At 41.3% G+C, this 15,861-nt stretch overlaps 1 protein-coding gene across 1 annotated transcript in view; it reads right to left on the bottom strand.

The window, feature by feature from the left end:
• Positions 1 to 1,154: 1,154 nt before the first annotated feature.
• The window catches only part of LOC149118665 (uncharacterized), a 23,378-nt gene continuing 8,671 nt past the window's right edge, over positions 1,155 to 15,861 (bottom strand). Inside the window, exons 8-16 of the mRNA XM_089289325.1 lie at positions 14,288 to 14,666; positions 12,491 to 12,493; positions 9,512 to 9,677; positions 7,605 to 7,715; positions 7,272 to 7,388; positions 5,178 to 5,268; positions 4,160 to 4,534; positions 3,108 to 3,218; positions 1,155 to 1,834 (exon numbers count right to left, since the gene is read on the bottom strand). Coding sequence (XP_089145451.1) covers positions 1,212 to 1,834; positions 3,108 to 3,218; positions 4,160 to 4,534; positions 5,178 to 5,268; positions 7,272 to 7,388; positions 7,605 to 7,715; positions 9,512 to 9,677; positions 12,491 to 12,493; positions 14,288 to 14,666 — 1,976 coding nt within the window. The 3' untranslated portion in view covers positions 1,155 to 1,211. The remainder of the gene's footprint in view (positions 1,835 to 3,107; positions 3,219 to 4,159; positions 4,535 to 5,177; positions 5,269 to 7,271; positions 7,389 to 7,604; positions 7,716 to 9,511; positions 9,678 to 12,490; positions 12,494 to 14,287; positions 14,667 to 15,861) is intronic.

Genomic DNA, 15,861 nt, shown 5'->3' with positions numbered 1-15,861 from the left:
ACTTCCCCTATATTTGTCCTCCAGGAAATAAACGGCCAGATCAAGAATTTCAAAATGAAAGTTGTAGTAGGAACCACGCCTTCCTTGGGTGTTTTTTGGTGACTTTTTACCAATGAGGACACCTTGTGATATTTATCATAAGGAATTTGAATCTCATTAGCGTTCAATCCTAGACATATCTGTGAAAATCGTGTCGCAATTTTGTTCCAATAATTTAGTTATTTCAAAACCAAATTTTATGAAAATTCACATCATAGTTCACATGCTAAGATGTTTGCTTAGAGCATGCCTTCAGCACAAAAATGTCTTCCTTTCTTATACGGCGCAATTTTAAGTGTACTGAAGAGTTATCCTATATAAATATTCGTTAGTATTATCATTATTATTAGTAGTAGTAATAGTAGTATCAGTTTCAGTATCAGTATCACTATCAGTATCAGTATCAGTATTAGTATTAGTATTAGTATTAGTATTAGTATTAGTATTAGTATTAGTATTAGTATTAGTATTAGTATTAGTATTAGTATTAGTATTAGTATTAGTATTAGTATTAGTATTAGTATTAGTATTAGTATTAGTATTAGTATTAGTATTAGTATTAGTATTAGTATTAGTATTAGTATTAGTATTAGTATTAGTATTAGTATTAGTATTAGTATTAGTATTAGTATTAGTATTAGTATTAGTATTAGTATTAGTATTAGTATTAGTATTAGTATTAGTATTAGTATTAGTATTAGTATTAGTATTAGTATTAGTATTAGTATTAGTATTAGTATTAGTATTAGTATTAGTATTAGTATTAGTATTAGTATTAGTATTAGTATTAGTATTAGTATTAGTATTAGTATTAGTATTAGTATTAGTATTAGTATTAGTATTAGTATTAGTATTAGTATTAGTATTAGTATTAGTATTAGTATTAGTATTAGTATTAGTATTAGTATTAGTATTAGTATTAGTATTAGTATTAGTATTAGTATTAGTATTAGTATTAGTATTAGTATTAGTATTAGTATTAGTATTAGTATTAGTATTAGTATTAGTATTAGTATTAGTATTAGTATTAGTATTAGTATTAGTATTAGTATTAGTATTAGTATTAGTATTAGTATTAGTATTAGTATTAGTATTAGTATTAGTATTAGTATTTGGTTAAGGTGCGTAGTAGCAAAGGGCAATGAACTACCCTATGACCAATGTTCTTCTGTTTAACGAATCCAAATATTCAGTGAGTAAGAAGAAGTGGGGTAAGGTGAGGCACCATCTCCAAAATCATACTCATATTTATCTACATATACAAACGTTCCATATTCATTTTCAGTGATCCCGATTCCGTGATCTGCCCTGTTACACCCACTTCCTCCTCCTCCAATCATCATCACCGAACCATCACCGGTACCCCATTGACACCAGAAACCAATGAGTTGGCCTCCCTGAATATTGCTGCTACAACCTGCTTGACTGAAGCCAGCTGTAGAGCTATACGAGTCTCCATAATACACTGGACAGCTTCCAAGACATTGATCGTCTGACCAAACGTTACTGTAACTAAATTTACCATAACTGGACAAAAATCCCCTGAGTGTGTTTCCAGCTAGGCAGTTAGAATAGGTACGAAGGAGAGCAGTGTTTGAACTATCGTCGCTGCTTGTGATTTTCATCTCACTTCCTGTAACTCTCCAAAATGCTTCAGATATCATGTCATAGTTACTTGACGTGCTTGTAGGGGACCCCTGTGAAGTCTGGATGTCATACCACCAGTAAGCATCATCTCTCATCCAGTTTTTTGAGTCAGCGTTAGAAAACCGAGCAATGAGAGTCCATCCAGATTATCGTAACCCTGTGAGTGCGCATTTAGGTAAAATTATTTAGATATCAGGCCCACTGAGTTTCGACAAGAAAACACTCACAACTGGTAGCCAATCAAAACAAACGTAAACTTAACCAATTAGAACTCGGTGCGGATATACTGGAAACCCGCACTAAGCGCCGAAAAACGCATGTGACGTCAACAAAGTCAGGTTTCTTTCTCTTTGGTTTTGGTTTCGAAACTGATTGGTTGAGTATACACCTCAGACTCGCATAAAAACTCAAGCCTTGATAATTTTCGCTACCACGCTCATTATACCGATAGCAGTTACTACAACTTGTACGATTGTACAAATGGGAAGTGGCAGACAAAGTGAGTCTTAAGTGAATCTATTTAAACTGCAAAATTCTGAAACATGTGACTAGAAATGCCTATATACACTTTACAAGAGAGAAACTTTTAATTTGATGACACTGCGAAAAAATGTCACCAGAGATCGGGGGGAGCTAGTGTTGCTCTATTGCCTTGGTACACGAACAGCTCTTAAAAACGTTAAAGGGTTGTGAGGAAATTTTTAAGCCTCCAGGGCAGCAACCCGGAAGTCATAATTTATTAACTTAAGAATCTTCCAAGAATGTCGTTCTTCAATCATTACACAAACATCTAGAAATACCTCTATGCAACCCTCAGAGGTACAAGAAAACACATATCCCCGTCGTGGTATGAACAGGGTGGATGGAGCTTCGCCACCCCTCTAACTCTCTTCGGTTTTCGTTGTGACAAGACATTTTCCAAATCTTTTTACGTTGAATAGCTAGCACTCGGCTTATTTTACAGGATGAAATGCTTTTAGTTCGTTATGATGTCACATTACAACATTAAGTCCGCCATGATGTGTGATCAGTCGTCTTGAATTTCACCATTTTCTCGGAAAGCCAGAAATAACGAAAATTGATGTGAAATTATACCAAAATGAAAATAGACTTTAAAATGATACTAATTCTTCAATGCTGTTCCAAAATTAGAAAGAAAAAAAACGAAAAATTCTTTCACAAAATACCAAATTAAGCTTGACCTGTATTTCAGAATGCGGTTGCAATGGCAAAGTCCGATGGTTCGACGTTCGATAGGTTCAAAAGATCCAACACATGCAGTTATGCCTCGTCTACACGAGCAATTTTTACGTGAAAATTTTTATACGACAATTCTTAGTTGCTCGTGTAGATGAGGAAAATTGTCCAATTTTTATGTGACTAATATATTTGCTGAAAAGCTGGCTTTTATGTTTACTTACCCTCGCACCTGCTTCCTCTGTAATTGCGAGGACAGACACAGCGAAAGTTTCCCTTACCATTAATGCATGTTCCACCATTTTCACACGGAGTATTAGTACAATCATCGTAATCTAGATATAACAAAAAAATACATAAGTTTCATACCTGATCTGTTACCAGGCGTATAACGTAATGTATGAGACCTAACTAACCAACTGGATGTGTCAACAGTGCTGATGGCATACACGTTTTCAATGCGGCATTAATGACTTTGTGCTTTACGCATCCTCGGAAAGCTTGGAGGAAATTTATGGGGAAGACGGAAAGTCGAATCGGCAAGGAAAAAGTCTGCGTCAAAAAAGAGCAAAGAAAGCAAAGAGACCCTGAGACAGAACCTGACGGGGCCAGTTCCAAACGGCTCTATAAATGTTGTCTCCGTTAACAGCGTTTAGGGGCATGCACCCTCTCCCTCCCGGCCCCACCCAGGAAATTGTTTTAGGGCTCGGAAGTGCCATTTCACACGCTTTCCAGGAAACAGTTTCATAAATCAAAACATAGAAAAAGTTGAGGATTTAGTAACTTATGTTGTTTATATTTCAACCTTTTGGATAATTGATTGTAGGAGCACTAGGAGAGACTTGAGGCCGTCAAACCAGCCTATTGAATTATCAAAGAAGCTTTTCGCCTATAAAGAAATATAACTTTATTTTTTTCTGGATTTCCGGAGGTATGCAAATGGGTACGTGCGTATATGGTCGCTGCGCCCATGCCGATAAGGCTCTATCCCTGCGGGGATTTTGCGGTTTACAATGTTGATACTTGTGTTACGATCTTATAATTCCTCCATGTCGAGTGATAAAAGAACAACTGAATCAGGTCGATGAGAAAAGTGTACTATCCTCGACTGGGGTGCCTTACTCAAAAGCAGCACAAAATTTAAGCAAACGAAAATAATCGAGAAAGCAAATACAAAGACGCTGCTTATACATTTCTGTTGAAAAAGTAAACTTGACCGGAGATATACAATGTTACATTTTTTTCAAGTTAATATCAGTAGCCTAAGTTTTATTACCTTTTTTACAAGTATACTGATGACATGTAGAACAGTCCACGTCATTCCACGTGTATCCATGTTTAGCACCAAGAGTGTGTACGCAGTCCTCCCCTCTAAAGTCGTTCGGTTGTTTCTCGGCCCAGTAGCGGAATTTATTTGGACAGCCATCCACCCAGGAGAATAATCCTTCTGTTGCAATGTCATTCAAACCAATCCACGCCTTATCACTATTGTGTCTGTGCTGAATATACACATTTTCCTCTTGAGTTTCAATGGCGGGTAGATTAGCTCCCATGTTCCTGCAGATTGTACTGGCGTTGGACCATGTTTCACAAGTTTCACTGGTAAAGTAACAGGAACCATTGTAGAAACTCCAGCCCGGTTCGCACACATCTTAGTGGAGAGAAAAAGCAAAGAAAATCAAACTTTACTTAAAGTTTAAAATGTTTATAGGGGTTTCTGTCATCGCCTAAAAGAGGCCTCTTTTAAATGTAACTGTAAGCTGTTCCTTTCTCAGCAATTACAGGGAGAAAACAAAAACGCAAACTCAAACGTCGTCCAAGTAAGCCGGGGGTGAAGTCTGGTTTACACGTACGCCCTTACTATGGTAGAAAGCGCAAGTATATGCTCAAAGGTAACGCGTGCAAAAAAAAAAAAAATACCCATAAGCACAAGTGACTTAAGGATGCACGCTCGCTGCCATCTGATTTTGATCAGAATCGACCTTAGAAATCAGTGTGCTTCGTACTTTTAAACCAGCATTCAGACGCTGCCAGGAGGATAAAGGAAAGCTTGAGATTACCTTTGAATGAGAGTCTACAGTGACGCGAAGACTCAAGTAATAGTAAGCCCAAGATAAAGGAAATATTTCCTATTTTCTCGTACTTGTGTCTGTTCGCGCACTTATGCTTGCGTCGCCCCGATTACATTAGCTTGTCTTGCGCTACGGTTTTCCTAGTGCCTGCCGACCAAGCTTGAAGGAACAAGATGATAAATGATATTTCATTGCTAGCGTGGTTGTTCCTTTACATTCTACCTGGCATGATTGCATATGAGATTGACAGAGGATCATGCTGGTTCACAAACAACTCCTTCACACATGCTCTAAATCCAGTCTTGTTTATATACTGCAAGGAAACAACAAATTTTCAATACGCAAGTCTTACAGCCACAAAATCACCTAATGACCAGCGGTACTGAGCCCAAACACCAGAAAAATCGATTTCAAAACAAGCATGCCTCATTAATCGACACAACAATTTCCAGACGTTGCACTTCGGTACTATTCACCCACTTAATGCTTCGTTTGATATTGATAGATTGTGCTCGGTCTTGTTAACTTGATCAACATTGCCTTTCAGTAAATTTCTTTAAAATTTCCCTCAGTCTAACACAAGAATTCGCTCAAACACGTTACAAAAACGAAGATAAGTTACAATAACTTACAAATGCATCGTACCTAGATATTATAAGGAACATAGGCACGCAAGGCGTGCAAGAGTTATTTTTTTGTGAACTATAAGTCTCGGAGATAGGAGCATTCATGGACCTGTTTACAGTAATGATTTGACAAGTTTTTTTGGTTGCGATGTACAGCAAGAAAGAAACTGGGAGTTTATGATGTACATACGATGTTACATCGATAATGGTAAGATAACTAAATAGTAAGCCATAATATGTTTGACTGAACAAACTACAGTAATCTGACACGTCTCCAGATTAATGTAGATACCATCTTATTTTCTAACAGGCAATTTTATTCGTTCTTTGATACAACCCACACTGTGATTGGTCTAACACGCGCACATGCATAACTCTCTCACTCACCGATCACGTACCCCTTCCCCTCCCCGGGGGGGACTTCCTTATATGGGCTATATAGGTCTGTGCGGCCCCGAAGGGTATGGTTTTTCAGCCGTTTTGGTCATAAATAGGGTATCGATTTTAGCTGATTTTGGTCATTTTGGTCATAAATAGGGTACGGTTTTTGCACTCTAGCCTTGATATGGGTATGCTTTAAGAAGAAGCCACTTTTTCATCATTATCGAAAAGAAAATCAACAAAAGCCCTTCACAAATTTATATGTTTACGGTAATTTGACATTGGTTTGAACTAGGGAGCTAATTATAACGCAGGTCTGAAACAGGGTTTTGATTTGAGGGTCAGGTCGTAAATAGGGTTTCGAATTCTTGGTCAGGTCATAAATAGGGTAAGGAATATCGCAGATTTTGGTCATAAATAGGGTAAGGGTTTTGGGAAGCGGGCCGCACACCCCCAACCAATTTTTCTGGGAGTACCCCCTCGGGAGCTTTACACTCTAGAAATGAAAGCTTCTTTTTTGTTTAATATCCTGGGAACAATAGCCGATAACTTGTAAGCTCTAATTGAATTTACTACCTTGTGAAAAACAAGAGTGTCAAATTACCCATTGTAACTAAAAAATAAAACTATCTCGTTATATTTGCATGCAATAAGAACAAAACAATCGTTACCTGCACTTACTATCGTAAACGTTAGAACTGCTTCAAACCTAAATAGTCTCGTCTCCTCTAAAACATGTCCTAAGAACTAGAACCGACGATTCGTGACCTCTAATTGAATTAACTCCTTGTGAAAAACAAAAGTATCAAGTTACCCTTTGTAATTAAAAATAAAAATATCTCGTGCCATTTGCCTACTACTCATGAACTGCTTCAAAACTCAAGACTCATCTCGTTCATAACTAGCCACCATTACACTGAAAATTATGCACTCTAAAACAACCCAATGTACGTATGTAACTGTCACACCCCCCCCCCCCCCCCCCAAACCGGACTAAAAATCACAAACCGGCAACATACACGTCACTCTTTATTTTTCAATTACCAAAGTCCTTGTGTTTATACATACCTTGTGTTTCTCACGTACCATTTACCTTTACAACAAGAAATTTGATTGGCTGTTCATAGTAGATCCAATCTGATTGATGTGACATACATACATCTCTCACTCACTCACTCACTCACTCACTCACTCACTCACTCACTCACTCACTTACTCACTCACCCATTGACCCGTCCATAACATACCCGACGCGCCGACTAAGAGGTATTTTTTTTACAAAAAAATAACTCAATAAACAGTATCTTACCTCTGCCCAAGCTGATATGGAGTTGTACGCAGGATTAAGGTTTCCTCCGTTCGTTGAGTGGTTTGCAGAAACCAAAACTGCTGGAGAGTCGTTGTAGTTCTTCGCAAAGACAGCATCCTAATAAAACGAAAGAAAAACGAGTACGTATACTGAATGTTCATTTAGAATTAATCTCGCATTTGTTATTTCCAACACGATTGCAAAAGGGGCGAAATGGAGCTCGAGGAGGCTAAGGTGACTGGAGGTGTACTTGAGTTACTGAGCGGAGTGACAATGCAGGGGTGAGGGAGTTTACGAGCGAGCAAATACAAACTGAAGCCATGGAAAACATACCTCACAAAAAGCATAGTTGAATTCTTTGGAGGGCTTGTTCCCGTTAGCAAAGTAGATAGACCCATGTTCTCTAAACAGAGGTCGATGAAGCTCTTCAAATGCCATCCAGTTCTTTAAAAACAAATAGATCATTGTTTTCAGATTGTCACCTTGATAGAAACATAGGCACGCAAGGCGTGCAAGAGTTATTTTTTTCTGTGAAGTTTTGGAGATAGAAACATTCATGGTACAGTAATGATTTGGTTAATTTGACAAGTTTTTTTGGTTGCGATGTTACATCGGTCATGGTAAGATAGCTAAATAGTAAGCCATAAAATGTTTGACTGAACAAACTACAGTAATCTGACACGTTTCCAGATTAATGTAGATACCATCTTATTTTCTAACAGGCAATTTGATTCGCTCTTTGATACAACCCGCACTGTGATTGGTGTGACACGCGCACATGCATAACTCCCTCGCTCACCGATCACATAACCCTTCCAAACCCCAAGAGAAATTTTTGCTCAAAAATAGTCAAGTTAATTTAGAGACTTTTTCGCATTTTATACAAGTCGTAAGTTTACCTTTTTACACAGCACAACACAACACAACACAACTTCACCGAAACTAGAAAGAAAGAGAAAAAAAACCTCTGACACGTTGAAAGTCTGATTTAATTAAATGCACTTTAACTTGGTGCCACGCAGTCTTCAAAGAACATTTGAACAGTTTTCATACTTTTTACCTTTAAAAATATCGGACTGAAATGAATGTCATCAAATAAAACTATTAAACTGCTACTGCAGAGACGTAAAAACCGTCCAGAAACGAAACCTTCTTTTTTGTTTAATATCCTGGAAACAATAGCCGATAACTTGTCAGCTCTAATTGAATTTACTCCCATATAAAAAACAAAAGTGTTAAGTTACCATTTGTTACTAAAGATAGCAAACATCTCGTGGGAAAGAGTGGTGACGATTCGTCAGCTCTAATTGAATTTACTCCCTTGTGAAAAACAAGAGTGTCAAATTACACTTTGTAACTAAAAAACAAAAATGTCTCGTTATATGTGCATGCAACAAGAACAAAGCAATTGCTACCCGCGCTTAATATTGTAAACGTGAGAACTGTTTCAGATCTAAAGTCTCGTCCCCTCTAAAACATGTCCTAAGAACTAGACGCGACGATTCGTGACCTCTAATTGAATTTATTCCTTGTGAAAAACAAAAGTATCAAATTACCTTTGTAACTAAAAATAAAAATATCTCGTTGCATTTGCATACTACTAACTCACGAACTGTTCCAAACCTCAAGGCTCATCTCGTTCATTTAACTAAAATCCTCGGCCTAACCAACAGAAAATGTCGAAGTAAACCCAGTATATGAATACTTCCTCCTCTTTTATGGAAGAATAAATATGGCCGTTCTGAACTCTATCGGGATCAAATCTTCACGCATACCATTTACCTTTACAACAAGAAATTTGATTGGCTGTTTATAGTAGATCCAATCTGATTGGTGTGACATACATACATCTCTCACTCACTCACTCACTCACTCACTCACTCACTCACCCATTGACCCGTCCATAACATACCCGACGCGCCGACTAAGAGGTATTTTTTTTTACAAAAAAATAACTCAACAAACTTGCCAAAAATAAAACGGCTTGAGAAAAAGCAAAAGTTATTTTGCGGTCAAGGCAGAATTCTTTCAAGTCGAATGAAGTTCTCGATCTCGAATATTACGTTTTAAGAGAGAATTCGAACTTAAAAGCTATTTAATCCTATTCAGTAGTTGGGGAAAGCGAGATGATTGCAATACCTTCAATCGTTTCATTAACCTTCCCTCGAAGAACTGAATACATTATTCATTACAGCCAAACAAATCGCTGAGTTAACCGTGAATAATTGCAAAGTGCTTACAACATGGATGCTTTGATGAGCTCCATCAAAGTTCTGTAATTCTCTGATGCAGATCTTGAAGGACGTTGTTGTGACATCTTCTATCCACACAGAGGAGGCATCGTGCTTCACACCACGATTTTCATGCTCCGCTGACACAAGCACAGTGGGAACTGATTTAAACTTCCTCTGCGAAATATAAACACCAAGTAATAGATTTAAGCATTCTGTTAAGTGAAAAATCAGTGACGGATTTCTCTCTAAGCTAAACTTAATTCTACTACGTGATCGATTGACTATAAAGATATTCCTTGAGTGCTTTATTACACGAGTAAGCTAATTCAGAGGGCTAACCACTAAAATAAAACTATCGGATTGCTGCATTGTCGGTTACATCTTCTTTAAGTAATGGACTGAACACTGAACCAGGTGATCACCAGTGAGCAATCTTGAAGGCTTGCTTATCTGTGAGAGTTAACGTACACTTTTTGGTTGGTTTCTTCTAGCTTTTTCTTCTTTTTTTCAAAGATGTTAGGCGCAAGTAAACGCTGAGTTGACTCTCACCTGTAATACGAATTGTGCGCTGATCATCTGCGTTCTTACTGTTTGTGATCCAGTGAGATACGTATTTTCTAAACATTTTCGGTCGTGTTAGGAATCTCTCATCAAGACTATCGACCCTTGGTCTTTTATGTACAGACCTCACATGTCTCTCTAGCGTTTGGTTTGTAGGATATACTTATACGTCCAAGGTTGTTATAGCGCTGGGTGGCAGTGGAGATAAGCGCCACTGCCTATAAAATGCTCCCATATGGCGTGCGTCTTAAACAGCCTCTGACAACTTAGTCCAGTTCCTGGTCTGCTCGTGCGACTTAGTATCTAGGCCCGGCGGAACTGCTTCTACTGACAGGAGAAGGGTTGAAGGTGGGTCACAGGCGTCTCTGAACCAGTTGCGTCGGGTTGGTGGGACTCGGCAGCGTGGAAAGTCAGCTTATCTAAGAGAAGGTAAAATCTAATTTCAAACCTCCACTGGCTTGCGAGATACCCCTTTACAGGAAAGGCTTCGGGAGTCAACCCTGAGGAAAAATCCGGAGTGGAGACCTTAAGGTGGTTGGACGTCGCATCGACTTTCTTCCGGTCGCTCTTGCAGCCAAGCCGGTGCCAATATATCGTTCCGCATTCCTTTTGACTACATTGGTGAGGGCTGGGCATCCCAGGATCTCCATATACTTCATCCAGGCTTGCGCCCTGGAGAGGTCACTCCAGTGCCGCTGTTTGCAGTGACAGAATCAACACAGGAGGAAGCAGTTACGAGTTATAAGCCAGGACTGATTGGCGTACGTCCAGGCACTACGGGTTTTCTCCAACAGTGAAGAGACCATCGTAGTCCCATTGGTCAGCTACGGCCTGCTCCAAGCTGGGCAGCGCCCAGTCAGTAAGGTGCTGACCCACAAAAGTCTGCCTGCCTAAATGCGTTTTTGGAGGAGCTAGGGCAAAAAATGACAAGCAGACTGTAACCCTGCACCAGGCAAAGACAGGAAGAAGATATCACCCATTGCGCCTAGCAAGCTGAAATGTCAAGACAATGTGTCCTGGCCTCTCCGATGATCTGCAATAAGTCGACGATTCCAGGAAAACATCGGCATTGTTCCACTACAGGAAACAAGACTGGCCTTAAGTGGTAGCCCCAGGGAACAGGACTACACGTTCGTCTGGTAGGGCAAGAAGCCTAAGGAACCAAGACTGCATGGCGTTGGATTCGCCGTGAGGAACTTTCCTCTGTCCTCTGTGGAACTGCCATCCAGTGGTAGAGCCCGCATCCTCCCCGGCCCTCCGCCCACCAACCTCCTTTAACGCCCGAGTGTGTTCTAACCTCGATTCCTGTCCCAGCTGAATCAGCCACTTCGGCATTGGCAATTCGAACGAGAACGGACAGAGGCTTCTAGAGTTATGCTCCTACCACAACCTCTGCATAACTAACATGTTCTTCCCCACCAAGCCTCGTTACCGATCTTCCTGGCAGCACCCTTGATCCCGCCACTGCCATCAGCTGGACCTCATCATCACTCAAATTTTCTCAATGACCTGCGTTCTCGTCACACGCAGCTTCCACATTGCCGACCGCATCACCCACCACTCCCTACGTGGCTGTAAAATGCGTCTCTAACCAAAGCTTTGCCAACTCTATTGAGGATGCCCTCAAAGACTGCCCTATTGGCATCACTCAAAAGAGGTGGAAGTACATCCGTAATGCTATCTAGAACTTCGCCATGGACACCTTCGGCAGGAGAGAAAGGGGGAATCCAGACTGGTTTGAAGCCAGCATTGCCGATATGGAGCCAGCAATAGAGGTCAAGAAAATGGCACTCATCAACTACAAGAGGGAGCCTTCTAAGAAGACATTCGCTGCAATCAGGAAGCCTAAGGACGATGCCGAACGGATTGCTCAACACTTTGCCAATGACTACTGGTTGAACCTCTGTCAGGGCATCCAACACTCCGCTGACTATGGTAACCTCCGTGGCATGTACGATGGAATGAGGAAGGTCTTCGGCCCATGCATAAACAAGATCATGCCAACCTCCGGCACTATCATAACCGACCGGAGCAAACAGATGGACATGTGGGCGGAATATTTCCAGGAGCTCTATTCAAGAGAGAACATAGTCGCAGATACAGCAGTGGAGGGCACCGTAAACCTGCCAGTCACAGTAGAGCACGACACCCCGCCCTCTGTTGAGGAACTCAGCACGGCCGTCAATTCCCTTGCGTGCGGGTCAAGGCTGGAAAAAAAGGCAATTCTCCTCCACTACCTGCACCAGCTGCTACTGCAGCGTTAGGAAGAAGAGACTGTGCCCAACGAGACCTCCGACCCCAACATTATCACTCTATACGAGAACTAGGGTGACCGCAGTGACTGCAACAACAACCGTAGAATCTCACTCCTCTGTATTATTGGGAAATCCGTTGCCCGCATAGTCCTGTACAGACTGTGGTTACTTGCTGAGCGTGTATAGCCTGAGGCACAGTGCGGATTCAGAGCTGGAAGCTAGATCAACAATTGACATGGTCTTCTCCTTGCAGATGTTGCAAGGGAAAAGCCGGTAACAGAGACGGCCGCTTTAAGTCGCATTCATCGACCTGACCAAGGCCTTTGGCCTGGTCAGCAGGAAAGGCCTTTTCAGTCTGCTACAGAAAATTGGATGTCCCCCAAGCTCCTGAGCATGATCACCTCTATTAATGAAAGCATGGAGGGCATGGACCATTCAGTACGATGGATCTTTCTCGGACCCTTTCATAGTGAAGCAAGGTTGCGTGTTCACTCTAATTCTCTTCGGCATCTTTGTCTCGCTGCTGCTGTCCTACGCCTTCAGCCCGCCAGAAGACGGAATGTATCTTCAAACCAGAAACGATGGCAGTCTCTTCAACCTGTCCTGCCGACGGATTCTCATATGCGAGATGCTCTTCGCAGATGATGCAGCTCTGACAGCTCACTCTGAGGAGGCGCTTCAGCGACTCATCAACTGCCTCGCCCATGCGTGAAGAGAGTTTGGCTTGACTATTAGCGTAAAGGAGACCAGCATCATGTCTCAAGACATTAGCAGCACCCCAAGCATCTCCATTGGTGACTTCACACTCGAGGTAGTCGAGGACGTCCAAACCTCAGCTCCAACATCTCCAGCAACCTCTCCCTGGATGTCGAACTTAACAAGTCAATCGGGAAAGCAGCAAAGGCCATGGCCCGCCTGAAAAAAGGTGTGTCCCATCCTGACCATCAACAACAAGATGCAGGTGTACCAAGGCTGTGTGTTCAGTACTCTGCTCTTTGGCAGCGAGTTATGGACTCTCTATTCCCGCCAATAAAGCGAGCTCAAAACTTTTCACCTGCACAACCTCTGGAAAATTCTGGGTATCACGTGGCAGGATCGTGTACCAAACAAGAATGCCTTCGACCTGGCAGGCGTCCTCAGCATGTTTGTACTCCTGATTCTGGGCCGCCCGTGGTGGCCCGGCCACGTCAGACAAATGGACGGCCGGTGAATCCCCATAGTCATCCTGTATGGAGAGCTCGTCACTGGTTCCAGACCTTTAGAAAGGGCCGTCTTTCGTTACAAGGATGTCTTTAAATGAGACATTAGAGCTGGAATCATCAATCTAGCAGAGTGGGAGGTAGTGGCTGAAGACCGCAGTGAATGGAGAAGGACCGTGAAGGCATGAGTCCAGAGGAGCGAGGAGCTGAAAGAAAAGGAATGGCAAGAGTAGAGAGAACGCAGAAGGCATGGGGCAGATTCCCTGTCCTCAGAGCCAGGGAGGCGCAACTTTCACCTGCGACAGCTGGAACAGGGCCAGCCGATCTAGAATTGGCCTGTACAGCCACAGTAGGCGCTGCAACTCAACCACAAACTGAATCATGGCGCGGCGTTCCATTGTCTCCCGAGACAGACGGACGCCAACAACAACAAGGATTGTAAGTAGCAAAGGTAATCTAATTATGCTGTTAATATTGTTAGTAGCGTAAGTATGCGCATTGTATTATAGGTAATATAAATAGTGTAAGTGTTAGTATTGTAAGTGGCGTAAGTAATACTTATTGTAATTAGTGTAAATAACTGCATTAATATTGCAAGTAGTGTAAGTCGCAAGTAAATTAAAGCAATGCTACTATTGTAAGTAATGTTAGTTAGTATTGTAAATAATGTGTGTATTGCAATAAAATTTGTTCTATGCAAAAAAACAACAACAACAGCAACAACATAAGTATAATTTTAATTGGCGTATTAAGTCAGCTAATCTCACGCAGGTAGTGACACCACACGACAGTTTGTTCCAGTCCACCAAGTTGGCATGTCCAAGCTTCCTGACACTCCCCCGTCAGGAGCCCCTTGGTATGCTAACCAGTCCACTGTGGCAAGCTCCTGTCCATTTTTCTTTTCATTTCTTCCCGCCTGTGTAACACAAACCGTAAAATTGTTCTCTCCGATGTCCTCAACCCAGAGCACCACGGCTTCATGCACATAGTTGGGATATGAGAAGTTGACGTGATTAACGGAAACTTGTATGTGAACCGGTTTGTCAGGATAGAAGACATAAGGAGCCAGTGGAACTTGTTCACAAACTGCTTCAGCCCAGCTTGGGGAGCGACGGAGACGATGACGTCCTTTTTGAGAAGGAAATCCTGGAAAAGAAGGTACCAGAAAAATTCAACTTTATGCTAGTTGAAGGGCAAATTAATTTGAAGGGAACAAGACAACATAGGCGAGAGTAGCTATGACACTGCTCAAGATAGGTCTCCATCCCATGATTTTCTCTCTTATAGATTATAATATCAGATGTAATAGTGCTGAGCCAAACGTCGCTTTTAGTACTCAAGCATGTTAAGGCATGGCTCAAGCCTAATTTGCATAAAATCCGAAAAACCGTCAGTTATTACTCTGCCAGCATTTGGTTTAATCTTTGCAGAAGTGTCAGCCTGACCAATCTCGACGACCTTAAAATTTTAAGACCAATAAAATCTGATAAAACAGGTCAAGTGACTATAAAAACAACTGAAAAGGGGCCGCCGAGATGACATACAATCACTGTCAAATTTAGTATTTTTATAATTGTGTTAATGACCTCTGCAAGAATCTGTCTTCAATGGCCGGGTAAAATATTCAGTTTAGAAGTTATTACGTAAGAGAGGTCGCGTGACCTTCTGTATTTCCATATATAGGCTTAAATAATTAAGGAGTTCATCCATTCAGGACAGTAATAGTTGCCTTAGAAAGTGGTTAAAAATTTCTTAAGGTTAGTTTTTCGTGATAGCTCACTATCCTTACACCATTTTAGAAATCATCTTGAGCAAGCGTGCTGGTCACGTTTCTCTCGCTCCCTAATAATCTATCTCTTAGTTGGTTTAATCGCTGTCCAGTTCTTTAATAATGCTTCCAAACTGCCTATGCATGATAGGCTACAGATTCTATCGACATCCCAGGACCTAAACCGACCTAAAATCGACTCTGCACCATCCGAAACGAAGTCAAGCTCCAAATCATCTTCTAAAATGGCGCCGACGTCGAAGCTAGTCCTTGCCGCGAAACTTCTGAATATCACACTAGCTGCAAACCTAGTACTCCTGGCTAACGATGTGTCTTCAAATCCAGGGCCTGCAACATCACTGCCTTTCGAAGCGAAAGGTCTCCGGGCATTTCACATCAACATCTGTAGTCTGAGGAATAAGATGGACGAGTTGCGGCTGTTTTGTGACAAGTTCAAACCTCACGTCCTGTCCCTTAATGAAACTTGGCTGGACGACTCTTTCTCGGATGTAGAGCTTTCTCTCCCTGGGTATCAGCTAATGAGAAGAGACAGAGACCGCCATGGGGGTGGTA

This window comes from Orbicella faveolata, unplaced genomic scaffold (genome assembly GCF_042242905.1).
Source record: "Orbicella faveolata isolate gen_17 unplaced genomic scaffold, um_ofav_v1 contig_1, whole genome shotgun sequence".
In the NCBI taxonomy this organism is placed as follows: Eukaryota; Metazoa; Cnidaria; class Anthozoa; order Scleractinia; family Merulinidae; genus Orbicella; species Orbicella faveolata.
The sequence above is the reverse complement of the archived record's forward strand: the minus strand, read 5'-3'. Positions and strand labels throughout refer to the sequence as shown.